Here is a 14,071-nt window from a genome sequence, read left to right as displayed (position 1 = left end):
TAAACGAATAGACCATCCTGAGAAAAGCAAGAGCTGCCTACTAAAACTTTTGTCCTTCTTACCTGGAACTTGCACATTCAGATCAAACTAACAAAAAAATCAATTATTCCTGAAAATATTTGCATTCTCAACTCTCTCCAGGCTCCCAGACCAAGAATAATGTCAGAAACAGATCAGGAGTAACATTACAGTTAGAAAAGGGGAGAAAAGTACGGTAGGACATTAAAATTTTATTCTGAAATTATCTCTGGCCACGACAATAAAATTTAACAAATATTCACTGAACAGTCTTACTCCTGTCATCAGCTGTACAATACATACAGTATCATAGAACTGGCCACTAGGATCAAAATCCCCTAGAACAGAGTTCACGTCAAGTGGCGACAGCAGCATCTCACAGAAGGTTTTACATACATATATACACAGTCCACATTCAACCATTTTCACAGATTTTCAGGACACACAGTTGCAGCATATTACAGTCACGTGTCTAAGTTGTTGCTCGATAAAAACCCAAGCCACTGCCTAGACGTAACTGTAGCAGTTGAGCTGAGTATAGTTACAATTAATTCTATTTATGTCCATAGCAGAGAGATGTACAAGCCCCTAAGAAAGAAAGAGTTCACAAATACTTTTTTTTAAATGCTACCACAGCATTGTGTTGGGCAATATTAAAACCTTTGCCAACCAAATCAGATTTTTTAAAAAGTCTTCTGCTTACCAGAAATAGTCTTGATGAAAAAAATTACAAAAATGAATGCTCTCTTTAAAATAATTCACACTTTTAAGATTCCAATATGGCCCAATGCTACTGATGCCTGAAGTGTTTCCTAACATTCTGATGGAGTCCCTTAACGCGACTCCAAACCACCCATTAAGTTTAAAAGTGGCTCAAGTGCCTCGCACCCAAATTGTAAAAACCCCTGGCCATCCTTACTAGAGCCAGGCACATATAAAAGGAATGCACTTTGGTTCATACCAAATGCCCTGGGATTAATCACGCTAGAAAATTAAATGGTTTGAGGTAAATTTTTACAAATACAGTTGATTTTTGTCTACTGTTAGCATAACAAAAAAAAATATCATTTAAAAAATCAGTCTGATGTTAAGATAGAACAAAGACCATCTTTAACCCCTTAAACATAAGAGTTCCCTGTGTAACTAACCAACGAATGGTACCTTCTTCAGGGCCTGACGATGATACACGCCTTACGGTTTCTATTAAGGCCTGTTAAGTAACTGGATATTTAAGACAGGTGTTATCTTCACAGAGGTGGGTTCCATCCTTACTGCCTAGTATTCAGAGAGTTAAAGAGGCCAAAAAATGCATGCCCTACAACATGGCATTCAGAACAAAAGGCACATTGTTAACACTAAGGGCACAATTTCTCCTCTACTGTTCATCTACACTGTCTTGCATCACTGTTGTTCCACTGCTGTAGCAATACACCCAGGTGGGGACACGCACTCTGGTGGTGCAAGAACGGAGCCAGCTGAGACTGCAACCAAAGACAAGACAACACTGTGCTATTCCTAAATCTGAAAACAGCTCAGACATCCCTAGACAGCGGTAACCTGTGAGACCAAGGACTGTTTCCAAGCCAACTCCGGGTAGCCTATCAGAGCCCTTCATTTATTGATGTTTTGAAATCAACGAAGATTGAACATTTTTCTCTTTTTGACATTATAATTAAGCTAGAATTTTTATAAAGCAGCTCTATCACTAAACACTGAATGTGGTGGCTCTTGTGAATAAAGGAAATTGAACTGTACTGGGGGGAGGGGGGGACCCCACAGTGCTGCCCATTATAGTTTGGCTTAAAAGTTTCCGGTTACATTTGTGAATAAAGATGGTCACAAATGCACTGTTGGCATCTCAAGAACCAGTGTGGTGAGGGAAAGACAGGGAGTATTAGTCCATTTATAAATTTTCACATGTATAACAAATTTATGGGGAAATTCCTATTAAGGGCGGGCTCAGGTTCATATATTTAAACCTAAATGTGGAAATGAGAGTGGGCACGGAAGGAGCACTGCACAGGGAATGCAGCCTGTATGTTTTATTTCAATGACCCAAAGAAGCTAACCATCGAGAGCCTTGTTTTACAAAGCCACCACACCAAGTCTTACAGTTCTTATGCCTTTAAGCCAAAGTTTTAATAATAAATACGCAATCTTTAAGTTCTATAAGCCACTGATTGGGGGGTATCATCACATGAGCATCATGTAAAATGCAACTTACTCACATATTATTGCACTTCCACAGATTACACAGAAATGTGTACAATATGTAAAGAATTTTACTAGGGGAAAGAAGCTATAATTTCTAAATACAGAAGTACAAATTAATTTATCTGTGACACCCTTAAATAGTAAAGCAAATATCAACATCACTATCTTATTAATAAGCTAATCTTATTACTGGTTTTTTTTTTTTGGCAAATATCTGTAGTATTTCCTGAGCATTTTTCTCCACCACCAACTGACAAAGCCTCAAGATAAGTGTTTTAGTCAAAATTTTTTATTCTTTTAAGTAAGAGAAACTGTAGGATTAATATTAAAAGAACTTAACCGGAAACTTTCTTGGCCTCACGGGGGACCATGCTTTAAGTACTTGTAAATCAATTTACAGGCAATACAATAATATCTGTGCATATAAAAGAGTATTTATCCTAATTTATACTACCCAAACCTATTGTCCAAACAGGCAGAAATCCTTCTCTATTAAATTGCACATACTAAAAAATTTTTTCCACGTGCCTTGAAATTGATATATATCACTGCTCATACCTTAGCGATAAAATACTGAAATTTTCACCGTGAAAATAATTATTATTCAGAGAAGAAAATATTCTTTTACTAACTCTCAGTTACTTCTTCAGGTAAAGTGTCATTCCCACAAAAACAATCAGTGCAATCCAAAAGAAAGTAAAATAAAATCGAGGAATGCAAATTTCTGTGGTTCTGCTAATGATGAAAAGAATAAGTCAAACCATTTAACTCGAGGTTGAACTTTTCCTCCTTTAAATGTGTTGTTAAAATCGGCCTTACTGAACAGCCACAATGACTTCTGTTCATCAAGAGGATTTCCAACCCTCTTCCTCTTTAGAGGAGCTGATGCTCTCCCAGGCTAGGGAACCTTACAAGGGGACCTGAAACGTGTGCACTCACAGACCTCTGCCGAACCTCCTCTGGAACTCTGAAAACGCCCACCTTAAGTAGCTAGGCTGTTCTTCTTTTTTTAACTGGAATATGATACAATGGTCATAATCACAGCTGAAATGTCTCTCTTCCTTATTAACAGTCCGGGATATATATTTGAAGGAAGAAAAAAAAAATGAAATGCAAGCAACAGATGGGTGGTAAAAGAGAACAGAGAAGAGAAAAGCAGAGAGAAGGGCGAACAGTTCATGGAACACACTTCTAAAGTCAGGTGCAAAAGCAATTCTGTAATATGAGGCTTCTTTACAAGACAGCTCGCCGATCATGTTAGAAAATTTGGAGGAGCACACATGTTTCCAATTATCTGCCAGGTCTGCTTGGCCGGCTTTGAGGATGTCAGAGTGCTAGCCGGGCACTTAAACCTGGGCATTTTATTTTGTTTGAGCATTAGTTTAGGAAAAAAATCTCCAAGGTCCATTTTTTCTTAGAGTATCATTTTTGTCCTGACCATTCTCCCACCATGACTACCACCCAGATAAGGATGGAAAATGGAACAGGACACGCTACCCCTGTGCATGAACCTGGAGCACAGAGAGAAGGGGGCCTTCGGGGGCAATCACCTTGGGGAGAATATATCTGAACCAGAAACACATAGTGAATGTCTCTGACGCCAATCTGTAAGCGCGCAGCAGTCATGAAGTGATCAATGGCCTGCCACTGATGTTTATTACTCTGCCGCACTAAACACGGTTGAGGCGGATCGTACTTTGAGAACACAGAAACAGTTTCAGAAAGTATAAAAACTTAAAGCATTGTCCCCATGTATTTTATAAAAACAAAATGAACAACCTTCTTACATTAAAATAAGTGCTGAAAAGATACAAATGAGTCGAGTTATTGAGCAAATAAAAACAGGTCTGAGCTACTCCTTTTCAACCCAGTAAGGCTCAGCAACGTCGTATCTTTCAGATTACCAGCATCGGGGGCTCAACTCAGCTAACAAGTTTTGGCAACACTGTCCTCTGCTGAATATTCCCATTGGCATCCGTCATCTGTGCCAAATTCGTCCTCAGTTTGGAGGCTGAGCTGGAAGGTGGAGGTAACTTGGAAATGGAGGTGATAGCACCAGTGGCCTCGGTCACCCTTTTCACTGATGTCTTCTCCCCCGTCGGCGGCTTTGGCAGCCGCCTCCTCAGCCAGGGGTGCCGTAAAGCCTGGCCGGGGGTCAGGCGAACCCCAGGATCCCACTCTAAACACTGTTTTAAGAAGTCGAGGAAAAGGGGGTCATCGCAGCCCTTCAGTGCATTCCCCCACTCTCTGCTCTCAGGCGGGCCCCTCAGCTTCCCCCTCCGGGAACGGCCCCCGTTGAGGACCACAGAGCCGTCAGAGAGAGTGGTGACAGTGCAGTAGCGGGGGTAACCCTTGGAGCTCACAAAATTTTTGGCTCGTTTGGATGTATCCAGCAGTTTCTGGGACGGCATGCCCAAGAGTTCAATCATGCAGGCCAGCTGGTCCCCTTCATCTTCCCCAGGCAAGAGGGGGTAACCGGTCAGGAGCTCTGCCAAGATGCAGCCCAGGCTCCACATGTCGATGGGCATGCCGTACCTGGCGCCAAGGATCACTTCCGGGGCCCGGTAAAAACGGGACTGAATGTACGTGTAGACACGCTGATGCTCGTAGCAACTGGAGCCAAAATCGATCACTTTAATGCCGCTTCTCCCCTGCTGCTTTAACAGAATGTTCTCGGGCTTAAGGTCACAGTGGATTATCCTGTTTTTGTGCAAAGCATCCAAGCACTGCAGAATCGAGTGGGCAAACTTGCGGACCAAAGGCAGGCTGAAGCCCTGGAATTTATTCTTCTTGATGAGCTCGTAGAGGTTCATGCTCAGCAGCTCAAACGTCATGCAGATGTGGTTGCGGAAGGTGAAATTCTCCAGCATGTGGATGACGTTCATGGTGTTGTCCTTGTCCTGCTTGCGCAGGTGCTCCAGAATCCGGATCTCCTCCGCCGCCTGCCGGTGGAAGCGCTTCTCGTTTCGCACCATTTTCAGGGCCACGTGCTGGTGGACCTTGTGGTCATAGGCCTTGACCACCTGCCCAAAGCTGCCCTTCCCAATGACCTTGAGGACCTCGTACCTGTAAGCCACATGGTCGTGGGGCACCTGCACGTACGACCCCTGGTCATCGTCATAGCCACCGTTGTTGGGCCCACCTGTCATGCCCTGGCGCTTCTTTGCGTTTGGACCCAAGAAGTATATTTCAGGGTAGCTGAAAATCTCGTGGTGTTCAAAGGCGGTTAGTTTTTGCATGTATTGCTTCATTGCTTGCTCGGGAGTCATGGGGGTGGCTTTTGCCTTCCCCACACCCTCCATAGACTTCAGGGAGGTGGAGCTCCCCTGCCTTCGGTGGATGCTCTCCAGCTGCCGCTCCGGCACGCCCGGCAATCCCGTTTTGCCCACTGTCGTAAGCCCATTTGGTTGTGTCGTGAGCACTGTCCGCTTGTTACTGTTATCCTCGAACAGCTGCTGAACCTGGACCTGCCCGTGGCCGTGGCTGCCGACATGCAGGTGATCGTTCATTGTGTGCTTGCTGCCGCCAATCTAGAATTCAGAAAGGAAACGTGAAAGGACGGAAGAGGTCTGTCTGCCTGACAGGGCAGGTCCTAAGTCAGCTCCCCCACCTCCCCACCTGGATGACGTCCACTTTGGTTTGAATTCACAGTCATAATCAGGTTTACTAAATGGAAAGAGCTGTGCACCTGGGAGGGACCTCATGAACACTCAAGAACAGTGGACATGATGCTGACAGCCTGACGAATGCCGGGAAAAGATGAGTGGGCTTGGTAAGGCTATGAAACCTGGGATCCTGAGAAAAAGATCCATCAACGCTACACCTAACAGACAAGCACTCTGCTGTACATCCTCAGGTCCTCAGAGTAAGTTCCCGGGGAGGCAGGAACCTCTCTCTTGTTCATCACTCTATATCTGACATTTAGCACAGGGCCTGGCATTTCACAGGTATACACTCAAACCATACTTGAAACAAAAATGAAACAGGAGACAGAATAACCATGAACATGCCGACCCTGCACGGGCTCCACCTGCCCCAGATCAGAACACCTTTCACTTCATTTAGAAGCTTATTTTTACCATGAGGGCAGGGACCTCATCTGTCTTATTCACTACTTCTCTGAGGTCTAGCTATTCTATTCTGAAAACACTAGGATCTTCATGCTCAGTCTTCTCCATTACTTGGAAAGCTAACTGATTGCACCTACAAAAATGCATGATCCAGTGGCAAAGAAAATTGCACTTTTAGGCCTGAAAGATTCCCATGTAGATATGCACTGCAGCATCTCGTAAACCCCTAACCTATTTTTAAAAGTTTCTGGGCTTCACTGACTGTGATGACCATTTAAGGCTATTCAGCCCAACAAACCAACTCCGCACTGTTCTGGGCCTTCCTTTGGTCAGTGGCTCAGCTCTCCAAAGACATGTATTTCCCTGGGCTGCTGGGATACACAGCTTTCCAACGAGGAATACAAAGTAGCGATTTCTATTTCAGGCACACATGCCACCCCTGAACATTCCTGTCTAAACAGAACTGACAGTGCAAGCCAAGGGGCCCCCAGCCTTCCACTGAGCATCTGCTTGGGGTTTCTTTCAGGCATCATCCTTGCAGAGGTGAGGGTGAAAGAGGGCTGGCAGCCAGGATCCCCTCCTGTTAGGAATTCTTGCCAGCCTCACAACCGCCCACACGTCTTAAAGCATCCTGCTAGGTGATTTTCATATGAAATCTTAAAGATCAATTTGCCATTCACAATCCATCTCGTTCACTCAACCACAATAGGCGAGGTCTAACCACATAAGTGGCAGAGTCCCTGCCCTCTAGCAGCTGACAGTCAACTTAGCTGAAGTCCTTTGCCACCAGTATTTTTCCCGTTATGTCTTTGTAAATCCTACCTCTTGGGCTTTATACACTAGCAAAAGAGTAGAAGTGCTCTGTGTATGTAACACAGAAACTCAGGAAATGGTTTAGGACCACATGGATTATAAAACAAAATTCCAAGTCTTTCTACGAGCAGACAAAGACCCTCAAGTTTCCATCACACGCAGCGTGCACAGCGACCACCTGGGGGGCGAGCTTTCACTCTGCTCGCATCTAAAAGCAGAACAGAGTACAGTACTTGGGCTTCTCTGAAGTGCGATTTCAGAGACCCAGGGAGCTGATGTCTCAGACAGATTTTTGGAAGACTTTTGGTCGAACCCTTTTATTAAACTCACAGATGATATTCCATGCTAAGTGAGCTTAGCTTGTGTCAGAGCAGCTGGACAGGTTACTTTATCCCCATTCTATGCCCAAAGCAGAGCAGCCCATAAAAACGAATTAGGAAAGTTGTGGGTATATATAAAAGTAGTACAGGCTGGTCACCACGTTTGTTCCCAAGCCTCACTCTCTGCACCCCTCCTTCCCACTGTGGTCTTTCAAGCACCAGGGAATAAAAGGAGCTGAAATTCAAAATCTCTCTCTTCTAGAGCACCATTCTCTTCAGGGCAGGATGGCAAGGTTCCAGAACAAATGCCGACATGACCAGTATTCATGCTACAAAAAGCATGAGGCTTCCTTAGGGACAAAGTTAACCCTGGGGCTCCAGGAAGGCCTAAAAAGATAGCAAAGTAAAACTTCTTGAGCATCAGAAACTCACTTCAATTTCTGCAATTGTAATTTTAATGTTTTGCATAATTTAAAATATAATCACAAAAGTTTAGTGACTGGAACTAAAGAAAGCTTGCCAATTTACTGGATCACCTCCTGTCTCTCCAACTGTCTTCCCCCGCTCTCCTCCACCACATCAACTGAGTTCATCTACCCATGGGTGGGTTCAAGGGTCCCCTGGGTTCGAGCCTCACCTCCCATGGCTCCCCACTCCGTAACTCTCCCTGTTTGATCCTGACCACTGCCAGGGCTTCCAGTGGCAACCACCACGGGCTGAGGTCTGCCCCATCTGCACCTCTAGCCAGCCTTGCCTAATGTCCGCTCTTGAACTTGAGACCCTCATGTCCAACCACTGTTCAGCTGCCTTTCCCACAGGCAACGCTACGCAACTCAACTCAGGATTTTTCTTACCAAACCGTTTCCTCCTCCCATGACCCTTAATTCCGGATAAACAAAAGGCTCCACCTCCACAGACATGCTCAAGCTGTCACCCCGAAAGCCTTCTCCACATCCCCCTCCTCACCTTCCTGAGTCATCACTGAGCCTCATGGCTTCTCTCGATGGCCCTCCCACTCCATCAACACTGCCTCACCCACGCTCCTGCAGTCCTTCACTGGACAACTGAGGCAGCCCCCCAACATGCTTCTGAGTCTAGAATTCCTCCACTCCCTTCCCCACAGTACCTCCAGAATTACCAGTGAAAAGTGTCAATCCAACACGGCCTTTGCTTTTGCTCAAGGTCCACAACTGCACCCATGTCCACAGATAATCCAAGAACTTACAGACGAGAACAGGAGGTTCTAAATGCAGAGGCTGAAGGACCCCATTCCTTCCAATGTCATCCACCACTCTGACTGTTCTCTCCCAGACTGAGAAAGCGGGACTCCCCAAGACCCGTGGAAACCCCGGGCTCTTTCACGCTCCTCTGCTTTTGGTGAGGTCACGTTCCACAGTGGTTAGGAGTCCAGGGATTTTCAATCAGACACCTGGGAACCGGGTCCCAGCTCCACCACTTACTAACTGTGTGACCTTGGGCAATTTAAGTAATCTCTCTGAAGCTGTGTCCTTACCTGTAAAAAGAAGATAACAAAGCTACCTCGTTGGGGCTATTAGGAGGATTAAATAAGGTAAAATGTGTAAAGTGCTTAGTATAGCACCGAGGAAAGGAGAGCTATCATAATTGTCCTTTCCAAAGGCTGCTTAGAATCTCCCTCCTAACCATGTCTCTGTGGTAAACGCCTACTCATCCATCAACGTCCAGCTGAACTCTCACCTCCTCTGTGAAACTCTTCCTTTCCCTTCCACTGGCTTATAGAGCAGTGATACATTGTAACACTTACTTCATTTTACTGTACTTGTTTGAACACCTGATGCACCCACCTGGCCGTGAGCAATTCCAGGGCGGGGTCACCTCTTATCTTTGTAAGTCCCTATTAACAAACCCAAATATACAGTAAGCACTCAACAACTATCTGTTGGATGGAAGAACACGTCAATAAGTGCTTGTTAACTCTCACCTCTCTGAGTTATTCTTGAGAACTACCTTTCTACCTTCATAAGAAAACATGAAGTTAATGCCGAGGGAATCGGGAATTGTCCCTGGTGACGCAAGTCACAAGATGTTGCCACCAGCAGAGACCTGGAGGTAAATGACAGCCAGTTAAAAAGTACCTGAAGCAGATACATCAACTCAACAGCGAAAAGCAATGCGTCTTAAAAACTTCCCAGATGTGAGGAAGATTCATTCGAGAGGCTCTCGGAAAGGAGGACTTCGTCTCAAACACTGTAGGACACTCTAAAATCACCACCAAACTCAGAACCAAGTGCAATTACCTGATCTATAAGACGGGGGGAACCCCCAGAAAACCCAGAACATTTCCAGGATACACATGCCAGGACCACATCATCAACTGGAGGATATGAAACTCTCACTCTCACTCAGCCTCTCGAAGTCTGTGACGGCTGCTTCTTGCCCTTTGCCACTGTCCACCTAGCACACGGGCTGTCACGGTTAAAAATACACACTGAATGAATGCCGTCCCTAGACACCCATGGTGCGTGCGTTAAAACGGAGACCTAAAAAAGCCTTCTCTGACCATGAAACATTTTGGTGTGAAAAATCATGTAAGAGCAACAGTCTAACCAGCTGGGTAATTTTAATCTCTTCCAATAATAAAGGGGAAAATAGCAGATTTCTGTGCTAACATTTCTGGGCATTTTAAAACTTCTCTGAAGTCATCTTAGAAATGCTGTAGAGTGTTATGGGAATAGAATAGAGTCCAGAAAGATTGGAATTTTAGCTCCTCCTCCAACGCACTGACAGTCTGTGTGGCCCTGTGTCAAATGTCTACTTTCTTCTTCAAAATATTACTAGTACAAAATATTACTAGTACTTCTTCAAAATATTACTAGTTTTTAAATGGGAATATTCCATCTTCTTTAATTCCAATTATTTTATAAAGGTAAAACTGGTAAACTGGAGAGTGCTTTAAACATTAAAACAGTTATGAAAGTGATACAATACTAATATTTGGGAATTTTATTAAAAATAAGTATATTAATATCTCTGTACAACACTAAAAGAAAGAAACTAACAGGAATCAAGATAGTTGTTGGGTACACTTTTAGGACAAACAGAGATAAACAAAATGACTAAGTGTACAAAGTACCTCCATGGAGCCAGAGGACTAAAGGCAATGGAGTAGACAGATCCCAAGGTGCATAGTCCTTATGACCATATACCTGTCCACCTGCTGCATCATTCACAAGGGAACATGGGCAAACTCCTATGACAAGATCCTCTTCCTCTCCTTAATGTCCCTTTCCCCGACTCATCCCAAAATAGCTCTTCCCAGGTGTTAACTGCTGTGGAATTAAAAACTAAAAACTCATAAAAACCTCAAAGACACTTGGGAATAGGGAACTGTAAAGGTTTTTGCATTTATAATGAAACTAAAACAATTTCCTAAAATTAGCAGCTCGGAGCCGTATGTGAAAGCTAGTCTGAGGAGGGCCCGGGCAGCAGCTCCAGCCTGGGTATGAACTGGCCAGGGAATCCTGACCAAACTAGTAAACTTGCCTGACTGTGTCCTCATCTGTAAAAGGAAGGAGAACCAGAGAAAGCTGTGGTCCTTTTAAACATTCCTGTTGCATGAAATATGCAATGTTGTACCAATAAAATCAAAACTAAACAACTAAAACCCAAACTCACACTTTCAAAACCAAGCCTTTCATGATTAACAGCATACTGAAGTCTACAGGTAAGATAAAACAGGTAAGTCAGGCAGATACCACAGCCAAACACAAGCCTCCATCCTGAGGGGTCCTGAGAAGCAGCCTCACATCTTCTCCTCTCCGGTCCACTGCGGGCTATTCCTCCAGTGGACATCTTTCGTCTTCTCTAATCTCACTGCATGCTTCAACTGCAAATAGGCTCGGATCAAGCAAAGCCCACTCCCAGAAAACTGGAATCTGGACGCAAACCAAGCATTTCTTTCCCAGGTCACATCGAGTCATGTGATTATATCCACACGGGGAGGAAAAAATAGATGTTATATTTTCCAAATTGTCAGATGAGCCCAAACCAAACAAATAAAGCCAAACCCCTAGAACCAATGAGAGTCCCTGAACTAAAACGTCACCGTGACAAGAACGTTCACTCATAACATACGGAGTCAACCAGCCTACCGACAGGTTCTCTTCCGCCATCAACAGTCCAACACAGACTGGTTAACTTCTGTGTAGTGAATTCTTAGGCCCTGGGTCTAGATCTCAGAAAAAAGAGAGAGAGGGAGGGAGAGACAGAGAGGGAGAAGAGAATAACAACAAAACGTTTTCCTGTGAAACTCCTACACATCCAAGAGGAGATGCTCCACTCCACTCCGTCACCCTCTCCCAAATTCTCCTCCAATAAACAAGTCGCCCCAAGCACGTGCCCCCCGAGTGGCTCCTCTGTAGGCTAGAAATGGCCTTTTCTACAAACATTCAACTTTCACTTGGCAAACAAGGCCATGACCCTAGCCAGCAGCCCTCACACAGAACCACACTAGGCCGTTCCCCTGGGAGATCCAGGTGGAACTAAGACCTCGGGACCGTCACCTCCTCCAAGTGCACACCTCCGCTAGGCTGGCGGCCACCATCCATGGCCCATCTCTGGGAGCTGAGAAAAGGGACACGCTGAAGTCAAATCCAGCCTGCCAATCTCTGCAGCCTCCAGTCCGACGCCGGGCTCTCCCCTCCCTCCCGGCCCACAGAGGGACCACAGCACCTGTCAGGTGCCCTTCCCTTCCCACTTCCAAAGCAAAGCTGACCTTTTCCTTCTGAATAATATCCAGCTGCTGAATCCTACAGGGGTGGCTTGTTGTTTTGACTGCTGCTGTGGCTCTTATTTTTGTTAATGTTAATTACAATTTCTGCTGTGCTCCAACCTGTAGCACTCATAAAACATGCTTCCACACGCGGGGGACAATTGGCGGGGCTCCCTGCTGGCTGGAGCCAGGCCTGGGAGGCTCTTTGGGGCATCGATTTTCCGGGCAGGCCGGCCTGGCTGTCCCCTAACACACATCTGTTTCTATAAATACCCACCGCCCGTCGTGGTGGGGGGCGGGGAGGGATGTTTACCCGGCCGGGAAAGCAGCTCTGGGAAGGAAGGACGAAGAAAGAGGGAAGAGCGAAGGAGAGCAGCAGGAGGAAGTCCCCGGGAAGAGGAGCGCAGGGGTGGGCGGGCTCCGGAGGGGAAGTGAGGGGCCCACGCCACGAGTCCTCTTTTGTGGCTGCAGCTTGGGGCTCGCCCAAGTTCGAGGGCGGCGTCCCGGAGAGGCCCCTGGCCGAGGGCGTGGAGACGCTCGCACTTCGACCTTCTGCCCCGCGCCCGAGGCCCCCCGCCCGCCCTCGGGCTGGCTCTCACCGTGTGCGCTGCGGCGGCAGCGTTGCTGGCCCGGAGAGGCGGCAGGGCGATGGGGGAGGGCGGGCCGGTCCCCACTCCGCTGCGGGGGGCCCCCGCGCCGAGCCCCGGGGAAGCCTGGAGCTGACGCACGGCGCTGTCCCCTCCTCGGCCTGGGAGCCACGCGGGGAGGAGACAAAAGAGGGTCAGGGGGGAGAAAGGCACCCAGACCGCGCCGCTGCGCCCCACCCCTGCAGGCAGCGAACCCCGCTCTCCCCGGGGAGACGGGGATCCCGAGAGCGGGCCTCCGGGGTGTGGGGGGCGCGGGTCCCCAACGTGCCCCGCGGGCCGGGCCCGGGCGGCTGCAAAGTTCAGTCGGGGCCGGCGCGAGCTCGCGGCCCGCGGAGGGGCCGGGCGGGGGCGGTCCATGTCGCCGGCGGCCGCAGGCCCGGAGGGGGCTGGCCTGCCGACCGGGCGCCCCCGCCGCGCCAGCCCCGGGGGGAGGCCTGGCTGGCCCCGCCCGGCGGCTCAGGGGCTCCCCTCAGAGGACCTCGGGGCCCGCGCGCAACAATGAGCGGAGCGGGCGAGGGCGCGCCGACCCCGGGCGCCCGCCTCGGCGCAGACTTCGGCCGAGGTCCTGGGAGAGGGCGCCGCGCCCCCAGGGTCGCCCGGGCGGGGGCCAGGGCGGGGGCCGGGGCCGGGCGAGCGGCCCTCCTTACCGGTCGGGTAGGCGGCAGGAGCGGCGGCCGAGGGTTTCCTGGTTAACATGGCCGCTGGAGAGGAGACTGCATCTCAGGGCTGCCGTCGCCGCCGCCCGTCCTGCCGCTACTTCTCGCCGCCGCCTGGTCGCCTGGTCGCCGGCCCGCGTCAGCTACGGCCAGACACACACGGCCCGCTGCATCCCCCCGGCCCGGGCCCGCCGCCGCGAGCCCCCCGCTCTCCTCCTCGCCGCCGCCGCCGTCCTCCTCGTCCCCGGGCGGCTGCAGCGCCCCCCGGCCCGTGCACATGCCTCGCCCTCCCCCGCGCCGCTGGCCGCCCCGGTCCCTCACTCCGGGCGCGGGGAGCGGGCTGCGCCGCCGGCACCGACGCGCTCCGGGGCCTCCTCCCGCGCGCGCACCTCGCGCACTCTCGCCCGGCGCCCGCGCGCCCGCCGCGCGTCCCCGCAGGGCGGCCCCGCCCCCGGCCTGCGCCCGCGCCCCGCCCCCGGCCCCCAGCCCCGGCGCACGCGCTCGCGGACACCCCGCCCCCGGCCCCCGAGGCCCTCCCCGCCCCCCGGGCGCGCCACCGCCGGCCCTCGGCTCCTGCCCCGCG

The 14,071-nt window shown here is 49.0% G+C and overlaps 1 protein-coding gene across 3 annotated transcripts; it reads right to left on the bottom strand.

Annotated features, from left to right (window-relative positions):
• Window positions 1-210: 210 nt before the first annotated feature.
• On the bottom strand, window positions 211-13,902 carry DYRK2 (dual specificity tyrosine phosphorylation regulated kinase 2). Of its 3 annotated transcripts, XM_044756433.2 has the most exons (3): window positions 13,480-13,901; window positions 12,785-12,933; window positions 211-5,762 (listed from the first exon to the last, which is right to left on the bottom strand). In XM_044756433.2, the coding sequence occupies exons 1-3, from the start codon at window positions 13,526-13,528 to the stop codon at window positions 4,155-4,157; spliced, it is 1,806 nt and encodes a 601-aa protein (XP_044612368.1). In that variant the 5' UTR covers window positions 13,529-13,901; the 3' UTR covers window positions 211-4,154. The 3 variants fall into 3 exon arrangements, with proteins under 3 accessions (XP_044612368.1, XP_044612369.1, XP_044612370.1); XM_044756434.2 differs by lacking the exon at window positions 12,785-12,933 and having other exon boundaries at window positions 13,480-13,902; XM_044756435.2 differs by lacking the exons at window positions 12,785-12,933; window positions 13,480-13,901 and adding an exon at window positions 12,189-12,735.
• Window positions 13,903-14,071: the final 169 nt, after the last annotated feature.

Source organism: Equus asinus, chromosome 22, assembly GCF_041296235.1.
Source record: "Equus asinus isolate D_3611 breed Donkey chromosome 22, EquAss-T2T_v2, whole genome shotgun sequence".
Classification (NCBI taxonomy): domain Eukaryota; kingdom Metazoa; phylum Chordata; class Mammalia; order Perissodactyla; family Equidae; genus Equus; species Equus asinus.
The sequence above is the reverse complement of the archived record's forward strand: the minus strand, read 5'-3'. Positions and strand labels throughout refer to the sequence as shown.

Excerpts from the sequence above, each read along its gene's own strand:
- DYRK2 (XM_044756433.2), bottom strand. The coding sequence starts at position 13,528 with ATGTTAACCAGGAAACCCTCGGCCGCCGCTCCTGCCGCCTACCCGACC. Across the intron at positions 12,934-13,479 it reads TCCTGCCGCCTACCCGACCG|GCCGAGGAGGGGACAGCGCC; the intron begins GTAAGGAGGGCC and ends CGTGGCTCCCAG. Across the intron at positions 5,763-12,784 it reads CTGCCGCCGCAGCGCACACG|ATTGGCGGCAGCAAGCACAC; the intron begins GTGAGAGCCAGC and ends TCTGAATTCTAG.